This window comes from Ctenocephalides felis, unplaced genomic scaffold (genome assembly GCF_003426905.1).
Source record: "Ctenocephalides felis isolate EL2017-DRISC unplaced genomic scaffold, ASM342690v1 CF-g0.4_SCAFFOLD_01604, whole genome shotgun sequence".
Taxonomy (NCBI): Eukaryota; Metazoa; Arthropoda; class Insecta; order Siphonaptera; family Pulicidae; genus Ctenocephalides; species Ctenocephalides felis.
Window position 1 is genome coordinate 49,042,120 of NW_020537758.1, and position 16,706 is coordinate 49,058,825.

Here is a 16,706-nt window from a genome sequence, read left to right on the forward strand (position 1 = left end):
TTTTTGAAAATTTTGAACATTTTTAAAGTAATCCTGCTGCATAGCTACATCCATATATATATACAAAAATTTGTACTTATTATTATAATCTCTAATAATATGATGTGCGTTATTTTTGACAGCCAAATGGTATTATTTTTTTTTACTTTTTTAATTGGATCTCCAGAAACATTAGACCCGTATCTTCAAAACGGCCATACCTGCCTTTGCTGAATACTAATCAGCACGTCTCCTTATCAATAGGATTCGAATGTTTTTTGAATCATTCAAATCACTTGATCCGTGCTCACGAAACCGTCGACGAAAAATTGTATCCGCACTTACACACACACACACACGCACCAATTTTTTCTAATGTATGCCAAAATGTTCAAAAACCTTTGCAACGCAAAGATATAAAAAAAATTAATTTTCGATTTTTTTGCGATCGCTGTATCTTACGCTACAGCAAATTAATTATGATAAATAATTTGCATTTCATGAAAATATTTAACATAGAGAAAACTATTATTAAATTTAATTTCGCACACTGTATATTTACTTTATATTTTTGTATATTGCCCAAAGGTTGAACCATCAATATTTGATATGTTTTTATTATTAGAATTTTTCTAATGCTCATGACATTGTTTAGTTCGACCCAATAATAACGGAAAAAAGCTATATCAACTTGAAAACATATTTAGATATACATTTTAAAGTGAAAATTAGGTACTGCTTGATATCAATCTGATCGAGATGAGTATCAAACAACTGACACTGTGAAACACTAAGCCACCTTCAGACAAGTCAACATTTTTTTTTTTTTTTTTTTTTTATATATACAGCAATCAGAACTCTTTTTTTTATTATTGTTCTATGAGCTGTTTGTGTGTATGACTTATGATCTACGGTGAGAAGATGAGAAGCAACCCATCGGTTATCTTTCTCCTATGTGTGGGTATTTTTTATTAGCTCTTATGTCTAATAGTGTGAAGGTTTTCATTAGCTCTTATGTCTAATAGTGTGGAAGTCAATATTTAAATTAAATAATTTTCATTTCTATTTTTGTCACCACATTTTGCTACGTATTTATCTATATACCTTAAACGTGAAATGATTAAATATGTTGTTGCAGCATGTAATTGGAACATTTGTTTGTTTGTCTTATTTATTTGGTAGTTCGTGTTATGTCTTCGTACAAAATTTATCACAGGACAAATTCCGGTATCATTAAGCAATTTATAAAACGACGTATTTATAATTACATCTTGTTAATCTTTCGGATACGATCATTCTACTGACCTACTGCAAGAACAACAATCATACGGCAGCTGGTGGAAATTATCTTGACAAAAGTACATACCGGGTTTCTAATAATTTGTAAGTCAGGTCCAAAAAAAGTTGAAGTCCCAGTGAATTATGTTATTCAAGATGCAAATTTTCAGAAGGTTAACTTTTTTTCAGAAATCAGGGAAGGTCCAAAAAACATCTAGTCTGTTTGACAGATGGCAACCCAATCATTTAGAGTATCACATCTCTATATGATATATTATTATTAAAATTTCTGTAATAGGGAAAGTATTTTTATTGGTGCAACAATACCGGGTGAGGGCTATTTTTACTTGGAAACATATTACTATTTATGTGCCCAAGTGAAAATCGTTGTCACTGCTGCCTGACAACAGGCTGCTCGAAGTGAGTATCGAATCCGGGACCTCTGATTCAGTTCCCATCGCTCATAACCGCTTACCTACGGGCGAGCCCTGCTTAAAACATAATTTTGATAAGGTCCTAACATAATTTTGGTGGCAGCGGTGGGATATAATGTAAAAATATATATTGAGTTAATATATACATTATATATATACTGTACTAATGAATTAGTTCTGAAATATTTAAACTATTCATATTTATTTTATATATAAAGAAGGTTTTTGGTATCAGCTCTCTGTTTTTTCGAATGTAAGATTTAATAAGTGATCGCTCGAAGCGTCCGCAAATAAACTGTTTGTTTTTTCCTCTTTTCCTTGTTATAACCTTATAATGCTGACTTATTGTTCTTTTACTGTTTGCATAATTATTAACGTTAATTGAGAGTACCAGTTATACTCTTGAACACCTCGAGAAGTTTTTAGTTTTACCAGAGATTGAATTCAGACAAGAGAGAATTTCATATCAGCAGTAAATAATAACATTTTTTTGCTTTTACTAAATACAGCAATTCTTTGTCTGTCTGATATATATATATATATATATATATATATATATATATATATATATACATCAGTCTATAAAAACAATTCTTCTAACAAACTATGAAAAAGTTTAAAAAATGAAAGAACTTTGACTATAATACTATCTTTGAGTAAAAGTACAAACTGAATTAAACTATGATATATAAAATATCTGTTTTTTTTGGATGACATGTTAAACAAAAAAATGTTCTCACAAAGGTAAGTTATTTAAAAAATATTGAAATTAACACCAATATCCTGGAAAAGAAACCAAGAACAAGAAGGACAGAAACCAAGAACAAGAAGGACAGAAACCAAGAACAAGACATTTTAATCCATAATGATTAGGAATCAAAATAAGATAGATGCCCAATTTTAATAAACAGATGTTTAAAAATACAAGAGGGTTCGCCCGTAGGTAAGCGGTTAAGAGCGACAGGACTTGATTCAGTGGTCCCGGGTTCAATACCCACTTCGAACAGCCTGTTGTCAGGCAACAATGACAACGATTTTCACTTGGAATATAGATAGAAAAATGGCCCTTGCCAGGCATTGCTGCACCAATAAAAAGTCAGCCCTATTAGACAAATTCTAATAATAAAAATTATCAAAATGGATGGGTTAACCATTGGGTTACCATCTAAAAATACGAAGTAAGGAGAAGTTTCAGCCCTTCCCTGATTTCTGAAAAAAGTTAACCTTCTGAAAATTTTCATCTTGAATAACACAATTCACTGAGACATCAACTTTTTGGACCTGATTTACAAATTGTTACAAAAACCGATAAATACTTTTAATATGCAACAGCTCATAGGACGTAAGGTTCTGATTGCTATTTAGATATGTGAATAAAAAAATAAGAAACGGTGATGCTATTAAAGTATGAAGCCACAAGAATTACAATATAGAAATATATTTGAATAAATTTCTACGAGACCACTTATATACTTTCCTCAAGTCTCCTATAAGTTCGAAATTTTGTCAATGCCCTCAATTTTAACACAAATTTATTTTTTTAAATTATAATTTAATATTGTTTCGTTATTACAATAAAATACTATAATGCTTTATTGTATTTGTTTCATATATTTATTTTGTTAGGATGAACTAAACCTTTATGATATATCGAATTTCAAGTAAGTTCAAGTTCGAGCATGTACATTAGCAAAGGTTGAAAACGTAATCCAGTTAGAAAAAGTTCCTGAATACTTTTTCAAGTAATCATCTATTACAATTTCAAATTGATTCAAAATAATCATAAAGTTTCCACTTTTAGTACAACTTATCGGACTTCGCTCCTGGCATTCCTTACAACTGCAAGATAAAGGAAAGATTCAACCCATAACTATAGATTATTGCCAATACAGTATTTTTCCAGTATAAATAGAAAGTGTATTGTAAAATATGCATTTACAATAAAATTGACTGCTTTTGTTTTTTCTTTCAGAGATCGCATGCCTTGGCACTGTCATGCCGCGGTTCAGGTTCAGGCTTTGCGCGGTGATCAGTTGTAGTCGCCTGCGGCAAATTCGCCGCTTTTATTATTTCCTCGTTTCGTGATTTTATTGTTGTTGCTTCGCTTTACTCGGACTTTAATTAGAGAGCTGGGAAATAAATGATTAACAAACAACTAGAGGAAAAACTTATTTACGTGAAGGCACCAAACTCGGGAAGAAAAGCAAGTATGACAAAGTCTAATCTGCATATTGACACTGTGTAAAGTGTCATAAAACAATCTTATAAAGGCTCAAAGTTTTCATCCATGACCAGAATCAACTGACCAGCTGATATGAATATGCAAAAAGTATGGAACACATATAAATATTTATTTACTTTTGTATAAACAACTACTTTAACCAACAAATTATTAAGGAATTTATATTGTTATTTTTTATGTTTTATAAACTTGCTATTCACGTTCTCATTTATATTTGGCAAAGGGCAAGTTATCAACAATATTAAATAATTTATGAAAAAAATTTCTTATCCATGGTGGTCATGTATTCTGGCTAAGATTTATAGAAATTCACAAATGTTCAAAATCAGATCTAATAAATTAGACGTAAATTATAGTAATCGTTCAAAAATCAAAATTGAGTATTTTTGCATAAATTTACGTTTCAGAGATTACTGAGCATTTTAGCTAACCTCAGAAATAATAGATGAATGTTAGTGTGTGTGTTAGTGTATTAGTTTTTGACAAAGGGAGGTCCAGCAGCTTCGGGGATACGAAGCAAAGAGAGTGAACGATGTATAAGATTTGAATGATCCAAGAAACATTAAATTCGTAATAATGAGGCGATTAGTTTTTGGCAAAAGCAAGTCCGACCGTTCAATATTAAAATTAGAAATATTAGAATTCTTGTAAATATTAATATCCTTCATTTTAATCCGATTGATTAAGTATTGTTTATTTACTTTTCGGTAAATATATATAAACGTCGTCGACCAACTCATAGGATCTTATATTTTGTCTATAAAATAAGAATAATAAAAGAAAACATTTAATATTCCTCAAGTATTTTATTACGGTACGGAAAGTTCCAGCAATTTGCCTTAAGGCACGATGCCATACACACACCACTAGTTAGAATATACGTTCAACCCAGTTTAAATTCCTCAATTTAAATAATTATGTCTAAATGTCTAGCAGGTACACAGTAGTTCTACAACATTTGCATTTTGTTCATTATTTAACTTATGTCATTCACTTTGTCATTCAATTTGTCTAGATAAGTCAACTATAATCAATAATTATTGGAAAATTGTTTTTATCTATGCTGGTTTTGTAAAAATTCACGAATATCTAAAATCAAAGCTATAGAGTTACACACTGTTTTTACAATATAGCCTCTACCTAGTTCTACTTCCTCACTTTAAATAATTTTGGCTAGAAGGTGCACAGTAGTTAAGCAATTTGAATTTTGTTCATCATTTTATTTCTGCCATGCATTTCCTTATAGTTTATGGTCCTGACAAAGTCATCAACCTCGTATTAAATCATTTTTAAAGAAACTGTTTTTACCGGGATGTTTTTGTTGAAAACCGCAAAAATTTAAAAACTGAGCTAAAAAATCAAATAATATTTTTAAAACATGGATTCTAACCAAGTTGAATTTCTCAATTTTTAGAATATCATCCATTCAAAATAAAATTTTCATCCTTTATGCAGTATGTTCTCATTTATTATTTTCTCTATCAAGGGATGTGTATATGGTATGGATTGAAGTATGGTATGATTTTAATGCTGATAAAATGAATGAATAATATATTTAACCTATTTTAACTTAATTTTAAAAAAATATTTAGATGGCATTTTAATATACCAAGCAGTTTAGAATTGCTACAGCCAATGAAATAGGCTGACTAGAAGAGGTAGTTTACTTATGCCCGCCTCTTATTTTTTTAAATAATATGTAAGTAAGAAAAATTATTATACATATTTTACAGTCTAATAATATTTAGAAAAAGCAACTTTTTAAAACTTTAGAATCATCAAATTGTTCACTCATGTACCATCTTGACATCTTAAGAATGCCATTATCACATCAATATGTCAACAAAACAAAGTAAACCCAATATCAGCGATTCAAATTTTTAGAAGTAATGGCTTCTATAATAAAGTCGTTTCGGAAAATAATAGCAAATTTTGTGTAAGATTAATCACCTCGAGATTAATCTTCAATCCAGCTCTCTAGCTATTTTCAATATTGTGATATTGTGACGTTGTGATCCCAAGTTGATCTGTTTCTGAGCTCAGAATTCATTTGGCTCTCGGCTATGGATTTCAACAACGAGAAGGAACGCACCTCACAGAACAACGATAATAATAATTATGTTATGCGTTTAATTTGATTCCACATTTTGGATACGATCGAAATTCAAATTGCCACGGAATGAGGTCCACAAATGATATTTTTAACAGTCGTGAATAGCCTTTAATTTTATTCGAGCATGTGAATCACAAAGTCGTAGATTGCTGAAAATGAATGCAGAGGAAAATCTAATTACTTTGCATTTTGATAAACAATTTATAGAGACATCGAACTATCAAAAGCTTTCATCAAAAAATTATATAGAGTAGGGCGGGGCACAGACGTCCAATTTAATTTTGAGTAATTATATTGTGTAATTATATCCCAACGTATAACACATATCAAATAAACGACTATCTGACTATGTTCAGTAAAACTGCCAGCTAATTCATTATAGTAGAAATATGTGGTTTTTGTTGTTTTTCAAAAATTTGTAATCTGGTTCTTTTTACCCCATAGCCGGTGTAAAATGAGATGGCCACGAGGCAAACAGGTCCAACGTTTATTTTCAATTTTAGAAGGATTTTACGAAATAATAGCTACATTATTCAACGAAGGCAAAATATAAATTTCACTGGTACATTTTTTTTGAGAGATTTGTCTGTATATAACTTAGACGTAGTATTTTATAATAAAATCATCAGCAGATGAAATAAATATTTATTTACCTTAACTTTTGTAAAATAGCTTTTTTTAACTTAATTTGCTTTTTTACTTACTATTTTTTTATTGTTTACACATTTAACAGGGTAAAGGTTCAGTTGGTCTTTCTTACTCCACCTACGTTTAAGTTTTTATAAAAATTATATAAAACACTGTGGAATCTAACTTAAAATTAACATCTTATAAAACAAATAAATAACATGTACTAAAAAATTATATAAATATCTCGTAAACTAAACAATAGCGCTCTCCATCGAAACTTCTAACAATGAAAGAAAATACTTTTCTTGTGGATTTATAAACATTGCTGTTTATCTCCTGATAGTCGTAAGATTTAAGGCGATGGCTGGTTATACACCTATTTTTTTTTCTCTACTTCAAATATTGTTGTTAAAAAAATTCCACTTGTTTTTGAGATATCGGTGGTGGACCTTCTTACCAGCGGACCTTCAAGCCCCGCTCTACCCTATAATAATTGAATATATTCCAGACCCAAATACCAAAACTTGAACGAATTCATACTTTGTTTTATCTGTTTAATAAATATATAATTAGTTTTATTGAACTAAATCCAATATTAGACTGAAATAGTCGCTGATATTTGGATACAAATATTAATAACTTGCGCCATGCCAAACTATTACCTGATCGACACATAGCTGTAGTTAGAACTTTAGTCATTTGGTAAATATTGTTATGTGATTTTTTTAAGAATTGTCAAATCTATTTTTTCTACGTGTCCAATATAATCCATTTCAACAGTAAATCTAATTTATAAAAGAGTAAAAAATTAATAGAGTAAAAAACTCTATTTAAACATCTAAATCTAAACATCTTTGAAAAGAACTACATTATATAATGAAATACATATTTTTAAATTCAATTGAAATTGAGACTTAACTTGATAAAATTGTAATAAAATTATATATATATATATATCTGTATACGCCACTGCTTTTTAGAACGGTACTAATTTAAAAAACATGATCATTCCGAAACGAAATTTTTATGATGATTGTTTTCGGGTTGACCCTAAAAATACAATCTAATAAACTATTATGTCATATATTTCCTACTCTATTATTATATAGAATCAGGTGAATATGGACACTAATAACAGGTTATAAAATCTCGAGACCACATTAGACGAAATTTAAAGCCCAGTTTATAAGAAAAAAAAATAGGAATCGTACATGGTCAGCGAGAAAGATGAATAATAAGATGGCAATGATGTATTTAATTATAGCTAAGGAGAACCATAAATAAAAATCGATAATATTGCAAACTGAAGGCATTTAAAGTTATACACCTGCAAAATATATTTTGTAAAATTGCAAATTTGGCAATTGTGTATGTAATTATAATTTTTTTGGTAGTTCAATAACATCTGTTTAAATAATTTAAATATTGTCGATTATGAGCTATAACTAATTTTTAGAGAATTTGGTGCTTAATTTACGATGTTGATCTTATATAATCGATGATAATTATTATTAATCATACATAGTTAGTTGTGAATATATCATTCTTAGATATCATTGTCAGACGATGTGCAATAATCTAATTCATAAATGTTGAACAATTAGTTGTAAAATAATTTTTGGGCAAGTTATTTGTTTCTAGACGATTAGAAACAAATAACTTCAATTGATTTCACAATTTTAGAAACCCTTTGTCTATGTCTTTTATATATATATATATATATATATATATATACATATTAATTAAATACTATGAATGTGTGTAAATTAAAAGTACCTGGCGATTAGCCTACTGCTTTATAAGACTTTTGCGTGCAATGTCATGAAATTTAAGTGGCATTAATTGCTTTCAACCCTTAATGAAGCAACTTACAACAGTGCTAGAATACCAAATATAATCATTTAATTTTCCGTTCCGTTTGTCAAATAATCAAACTTTGATGGCCCCATACTATATCTCTGATATAGTATGCTAGCATTAAGCAGAATTATTAAGCAATTATTATTATTTTAATTTTTGCTCTTATTTTTTATTTATTATTTAAATTGGATATTTATTTGAACTTAAATTTTAATTATATTAGTTTGGAGTATTTTTAATAAGAATAAATCATACATATTACAAAAAAAATATTTACCAAATTCTCTGCGTCTCCTTTTAAACCGGTACGCAAATTATTAGTCAAACCTAATTCTAGCAACTATATTCGCTCTCGAGGAGATCATTTCTATACGGATCGATTGTGATTAGTTATCGTGTATGTGAATAGAGATCTGTCGTTGTATGCGTACCGGCATCAACGTTGTTTGCGTACCTATATCAACAAGGAAATCAGCATTGATATAAAAACATTTTAAAGTTACATCGTAGTACAAATTTTGATTTAATGAAAAATGCCTGAATCAAAAGAATATTTTGCCCTGTTCCTTGAAAATAATAAAACAAATTGAATATTTGTGCCGAGTACTGAACGTAAGTTTATTGATTAGAAATTATTTCTATACTATTCGTAGTTTCTATAAATCTTTGAAGTTATTAAAATAGAAAATATTTTTTAAGCAAGACAAATATTACAGCTATTCAAAGAATGAGATTACATTGCCAGCAAAAAAGTAAAAAAATACAAACAGCCAATTAATGTATGTAAATTTCAATTACATGAAGTTCTTCAAACACAATTACATAAAAAGTGAATTTGCGAAAACAGTATTTGTTTAGGCGTTGTTTAACATAATCCAGTGTGAACGAATATTATAGAATTTATTAATCAGCAATTACTTCATTTCTCTAATAAAGGTTCATTTCTAAATGCTAATTACAATGGCAAACCGATCATGTCATATTTCAAGTATGACTTTAAAGACATTATGGTTTTTAAATATTCTACATATTTTTAATGCTATTATGAATATATAATTTACATTTTATAATTATACAAATGTGTATAATGGTTTACACTGATAAATGTGTGCATCACGAGTGTTACCATATTACTAATAAACATTATTCAAAATTGTTATTTGATATAGTTATTCTTACTTAAATGCCATCCTGCACAGTAGCAAATAAGTTTTACTTCAATTGCGAGTGAACCCTACGCGCACTCTTTTTTCAGATTAAGATTATTCAAATGCTTCAGCCATCATAAATGTTTTAATGAAACTTTATTTATTCAAATAAATTTAATGTGTACCATATGTATATTATAAGAAAGTGCAAAATTAGAATCAGAGGAAACAAATTATTGGCGGAAAAACTTCAAGTCAAAACGTTACTAAATTTGAATGTTTTTATGATACTATATTGGATTAATGAGTTTAAATGTTGTAAATTTATTACAACTAGGCACCAAAAGGATGACAGTATTATTTGTAAGATACAAATGATACAAAAATACAAAGTCCAAGTTCGTTTCTGTATCTAAAACTGAGTATTTCAAACGTAGATTGATAAAATATCGATTATACAATTTTCTTATTAGTATCGTTCGTGTAACATCATTCGTTAATTGAAAGACAGTAAGCATTCCGACAGACAGTGAAGAGAATTCAACTTAGAAAGCTTTTATTTTACTAAAATTAGCTGAATGAAGTAACCAAACAAATTTCAAGTAATTTTATATTATTAGTTAGAGTGCATTATATATTTTTAGTATTTTTATATTTTTTAAGCTCAGTAGTATAGAGAATGAGTTTGAAGGCACAATAAAATTTGTTTTACCATAACGCACCTACTAGTTGAAGACCCTTTATTTTTGAAAATAATTTGTTTTATTTAGATTAAAAATTTTATAAAGACAAATTTTATTTTCGTGGAAGAATTTCTAGAAGTAATTTCAAAGAGTTAACATCATGTTTCCATCATCCTTAATTAGAAGTGATTCATTTTTATAAGATTTTGTTGAAGTTCAAAAATTCACACATTAGGTTGTATTTGAAGTAGGTACTAGAAATTTTACTTCTTTGATAAATGTGTCAGAGTGGTGATTGGTGCAGTAAAGTAGCTAAAGAATTAGTACACTACGTAATCAGGTAATTATTTAATAATAATGAAAACTGAAAGAATTAGCAAATATTGCATATACAATATTAATATTATATACTTTTTTATAAGCAATTTAATTTATCAATCGCAATAACAATTTTTTATGTTTACAGTCTGTAAATGATAAAAAATAGTACATCAAAAAGCTTCGTTTAATCCAAACAGTATTTCTACTATTCTAATATTCATAAACCTACTTTCTATACTAGAATTTATAATGAATTTAATATATGTTCAAAAAAAATATCAAAAAAATAAAATAAAATTAAAATATATATTTGCTTGCTCTTTAAAAGTAACGTAATGTTACTTAACTAAATTTTGCTTTCACGAAACAATGAGTAAAAAGTAATTTTTTTAGAAGAACTCATGAAATGATACACATGAGTCGTGATTCTAAAATTAGCCGTGCCATGAATTTTGGAAGATATCGACTTGTTATAAACTCCCTTAGATCCAGGTAAGTCATGTCATGTTACAGTCATATAAAAATAACCATATTAATAAAAAAAGAAATACAAAATTCATTCCACTTAAAATCTCAATCTAAATATCGCAACTTTCATTTATTTTTCCAAATTGTTTTATAAAAAAACAAAGACGTCAACCTGACGATGATTACGATCTGTCAGAAGTGCAAACTCTGGAAGTGCCCGAAGAAGTTAAAGATTGGCTAGCTTTTACTTTCACAAGACAATTGGCATCCCGTATGGGCGCTGAAGAAAATAAACCAAAATTCAAAACAGTGGCCCAGGCTGTCAGAGCCGGACTTTTGGTGGACAAAATTTATGATAGGCTCACTCTACCTCCAGTCAATATGAAGTTTCCGAATGAGGTTACGGAAATGCTCAAGGTGGGTTGATAATTGGAAAATTTAACTGGTTGGTATTGGTATTTTGCCTTGAGGCAAGTTACATGAACTTCCCGATATGTGTAAATAATCGACTTAATCAATAAAATATAAATTTATGAGTAATTAAAAGTATTCCGAGTGGATTTATTACACATAATTGAAAACGAACGAACACGTTAACTCGGAGTATTTTCTAAAAACAAATTGTCAAAAATCCTACCAATTTTCGTAGGACTTTAATGGTTTAGTATGTTCATTTAAGACCAAGTACTCTATCGTTATACCAAGTAAATCGTCTAATTTTAATTTTAACAAACGTCAAAACTACTCATTTTCTCAAACTTTGATGAATGTTTAAAATTAAGGCCGTAATATTTCAGTAAGTTCTATAAGACCATGATATATATATATATATATATATATATATATATATATATATCGCCAAAAAAAGTTCCATAAAAAATCGCTTACTTTTTTTTAACAGTTAATTACAAGAAAACGGCTCGGTAGATTTTTACCTAAAACTAATCAGTATTATTCACAACTAATATCTTTCTTGAGCTTAAATGTGGACGAAAAGTTTAACACTTTTTTTCAAATTACAAAGAAACGGCACGGCAGATCGTTTCACAAATTGACAAACTATAGTTCTCATTGAGATACATCAAATGGCATTTAAATTTCTGAAATCGATTTAGGCGTTTTTGAGAAAACGTCGATCAAAGGTCTAATTTTGACAAACGCCAAAAGCCGATGCTAATTTTTGCAAACTTTGAAGATTTTTTAAAATTAAACGACTTGTCGTAGGTCCGTAATATTTTAGTACGATCTACAAGACTATGATATCTACCGTCGAAAAAATCATAAAAATCGTCGAAAGTTTTTTTTTTAAACTTTATTACAAGAAAACGGCCCGGACGATCTTCACCAAAAACTAATCAGCACGATTCCCAACCAATATCTATCGAACGGTTTTTGAATTATCAATCGATTCAGAATTGCGGGCTAAAACGCGGACGAATTTGTTTTTACTTTTCTGCTATTTACAAAAAAAGGGCCCGGTCGATCGTCACACAAAACTGAGAAAAACTAGTCCTCATCGAGATACATCGAATGGCTTTTAAATTTTTCGGTCCAGCCGTTTTGGAGAAAACGTCGATTTACGGCAAAAAATCTGTTTACATACACCTACACACACACATACATACTTTTTCAAATTTAGTCTCATTCGATTCAGAATGGCTTGAAACGTCGAGAAAACACAAAATTAGCGAATCGGATATTTTTATGAAAACATAAACTTCTCCTTTCTCCAAAATGACTTGAAATTGAAAAATTGAAAAAAATTACACATATTAGTATCACCAAATGTATCAATATTTTTATTCAGAATTATTACTCAAATAGTTTGTTTTAAATATTTGGTAAAGAATTGTATAATTCCTTAAGGCACCTACCACACCAGAACTAAAATTGATTTTCCTCATTTAAAGAAAGAACAAAAGGCTCCATTTATCACAGATTTAAAAGAAGAGAATTACAATTTACAAAATACATCAATAGTATAACTATCAAATAAATCATATTATTATAAATCTATCTCTTCATTCCTTAGTTATCGAACGAGTGGGATTTCGACATTTTTGCGTTCAGTCAAGTCGCAAATGACCATCCCATAAGATATCTTGGCTATGACATATTGAATCGATATGGATTATTGCACAAATTCAAGATACAACGTAATACATTAGAAGCATTTCTCAATAAAATTGAAGAAGGATATATGAAATATGACAATTTGTATCACAACAATCTACACGGAGCTGATGTGGCACAGACAGTCCATTATATGATTTACAAAACTGGACTGATGGTAAGGAGATAAAAATAGAGTATATATTAATTTTATATTGTATTATAAATAATTCTATTTCTTGTAGAATTGGTTAACAGATTTAGAAATATTTGCGACTTTAATTGCGGCTATAATACACGACTATGAACACACAGGTACAACAAATCATTTTCATGTCATGTCTGGTAGTGATATCGCTTTGTTGTACAATGATAGAGCTGTCTTAGAAAATCATCACGTCAGTGCATCATTTCAGTAAGTAATAGAAAAAATTCTAAAATAATATATCTCAAAATACGGACCAAATATAATACATCTTTTAAACTAAGCCGCAAACCTGTAGCATAATCATTCAAAGCTTTTCGGAAATGACTCAGTTAATGCGTACAAAGTGATTATGTACATAGTCACTTTTTTCACTTTTGAATGTTCCTGCTTGAAAATTGTTTAGAATTCTGATTCTGATTTTGCAATTATTGAGTATTTTTTCACTATTTTATAGATTATTCCGAGATGAGCAATATAACATATTATCCCAATTATCAAAAGACGAATATCGTGAATTCAGAGCTTTGGTTATCGATATCGTCTTGGCTACAGATATGTCCCATCATTTTCAACAATTGAAGAATATAAAAAGTGCTATGGCGATATTTGCTAATGATCCGAGTGCAGAAATCGATAAAACAAAAGCTTTATCACTTGTAGTACATATGTGTGATATTTCACATCCAGCAAAGGTAAGTGGAAGAGAATTTTTGTGTTTAACTGTGCAACTTTCTACTTGTCACCCATAAAAGTCTTCGTCCTTTTATGATTGCCTTGAATAATACATAAAAATATTTTTTTTAGAAATTCTCCTGATTTATGAAAAATCATCATGTATAAAAAATCATCTGTTTTATTGCATATGTTGTTTTTTTCTATCTCATTTTTGTAGAGAAACAAAATATATTCTTCTATCCTAGTCAACACTTTCAAAAACACATCAAAGTGTATATTTTATTGCAATGATACATTGTATTTAAAACAATGATTATCGATTGAAAAGTGGGACAATCGTTTATATACGATTTCATATCAATATGAAACCGATGCGATACTAATTTACCGCAAATTATTTGTTAATAAACATCCACATGTTCTCACATGTGGAGAAAGTTAACAGACGGTTATGAAACGAAATTTAATTGGTTAAAGAAATGCACTTTTCTCTTTGAAGAAATCGGTATTAGTTTATTTCATGCAGTACAAAAATTATATTTAATCTATAATAAATATATTCGTAAAATTGGAATGCTTTAGTACATAAATCGCTTTTCATACACGAGGTCAATATTCTTATATGCTACAAATCTTCAAATTAATAATAATTAATCTTAGAAAATTTTGGTTTTAATTTTTGAATTAAACATGCCTATAAGTCGATATTTTTCTTAGATAAGACCTTCTTTGTATGGTAAAAACTAACAACATTATTTTTAAAAGCTGGAGAAAAGTTTTCTGAGAAGATATTCATGCTGCTCTTGGATGTTGCTTATATATATATTTTATCTCATCCGAATTGATGCATCAACTCTATTTATAGTATTTAAAACCTTCATTTTATTTTTTCTTTGTTTTTGCAGCCTTGGAAGTTGCACTATAAATGGTCGGATCTTCTATCAGAAGAGTTTTTCCGCCAAGGAGATTTGGAGTACAGTCTTGGTTTACCTTATAGTCCTCTTTGCGATAGAAATAATACATTGGTTGCAGAGTCGCAAATAGGTATTTTAAATGCTATATTATATAACAAATTCTAAAATTATATGTTGCATAAAAAGAATAAACTTAGACCCCGAAAATTCAATGCTATTGTTAATTGAAGAGGTTTCCAAAGGGATGTATTTTAAGAATTATCATATGAAATTTATAACATGTTTATCGCACGACATATAGATCAGCAGATCAGAAAAAGGTGTTTAAAAACGGTATTTTGATACATATTGCTGAATTTATTCTAAAAATAGATAAATCAATATAACACAATCAAATCTACCTATATATTGCTTAATCAATTAGGGGTAATTGTATATAATTACACCATTGTTAAGATAGAAATAAAAATAGATCGTAGTATCGTATTGAACAAACCCTACATGTATGTGCCAAGGTTAATAAGGTGGATATTTGTGTTTTAATTCAGATAAAATTATCTTCAAAACATTTGGTAATGTTATAGTAATACTGAGAAAACATTGTTATAATAAAATATAGATATGGTATTAAACAGTCAATCTTATAACTATTATTTTGAATATACATAAGTACATAATTTATGCCAAAACAAGGAGATTATATCATTCCTGTATTAGTTTCTTGTTTCTTTAAAATCAAATTGATTATTTTTGTTCGATTTTTAGATGATAATTCTAAGTAAAAAAAAGTTATACAAAGAACGTTGTTTATTTTAGGATTCATCGACTATATTGTAGAGCCATCCATGATCGTATGTGCAGAAATGTTAGAAAGCATTTTAAAACCCTTAAGTGATACATGCACCAATTATTTTGCAAAAAAAGAAGAGGAACTTGAAAGTACACAGTTTTTCTATTACGTATTATATATTAGTAGTTCGAATGCACATAGAATAAATTGGCACTTTATAACTAAACTATAAATGAAATTGTAAGCCAAAAGCATGCAAATATTATAGGTGATGAAAGCCACGAAGAGAAAGGTTTTGTAATTGAAAAACCGTGGATTGCGTTTATTGCGGAAAATAAAAGTAATTGGAAAGAACGAGCTGCAGAAGGTAATAATTTACTGTTGTTTTATAAACAAACCTAATTTAATAAAACTTGTAATTTTTAGAAGCTGCTTTGAGGGCTGAACAAGAGAAAAAGTTGCGAGAGCTTGAAGAAACGCTCGATTCTATTGAAATGGAGAATGAGAAAGTCAGCGAATAAATGATGCAAAATTATAATTTTTTTGAAAACAAACTATAAAATTTTAATAGTGATATTCATAAATATTAGCAAAGATTAAATTCAAATTTATGCAACTGCTAAAGTATTTTTCATGTTACCTGAATGCTCAATCAAAATGTAAAAGATGTATATTTAATAGTGTTTTGTAGATATAAATTTGTAGAGTTGTAAATAAATAACAAAAAATAATGAGTAGCTGTTTATAGAACCTAAAAAATAATATAATAAAATAATATGGTTATGATTTGCATGTAAATTAGTTGATGGATATGATTTTGATACTAATATTGGTAAAAAGATTATTGGCTC

The 16,706-nt window shown here is 28.7% G+C and overlaps 1 protein-coding gene across 1 annotated transcript; it reads left to right on the top strand.

The window, feature by feature from the left end:
• Nucleotides 1-11,103: 11,103 nt before the first annotated feature.
• Nucleotides 11,104-16,376, top strand: LOC113373903 (calcium/calmodulin-dependent 3',5'-cyclic nucleotide phosphodiesterase 1-like). The gene is made up of 9 exons (XM_026614167.1): nucleotides 11,104-11,180; nucleotides 11,309-11,573; nucleotides 13,189-13,446; nucleotides 13,514-13,683; nucleotides 13,931-14,168; nucleotides 15,057-15,195; nucleotides 15,882-15,965; nucleotides 16,124-16,222; nucleotides 16,282-16,376. The coding sequence occupies exons 1-9, from the start codon at nucleotides 11,104-11,106 to the stop codon at nucleotides 16,374-16,376; spliced, it is 1,425 nt and encodes a 474-aa protein (XP_026469952.1).
• The last annotated feature ends 330 nt before the right edge of the window (nucleotides 16,377-16,706 follow it).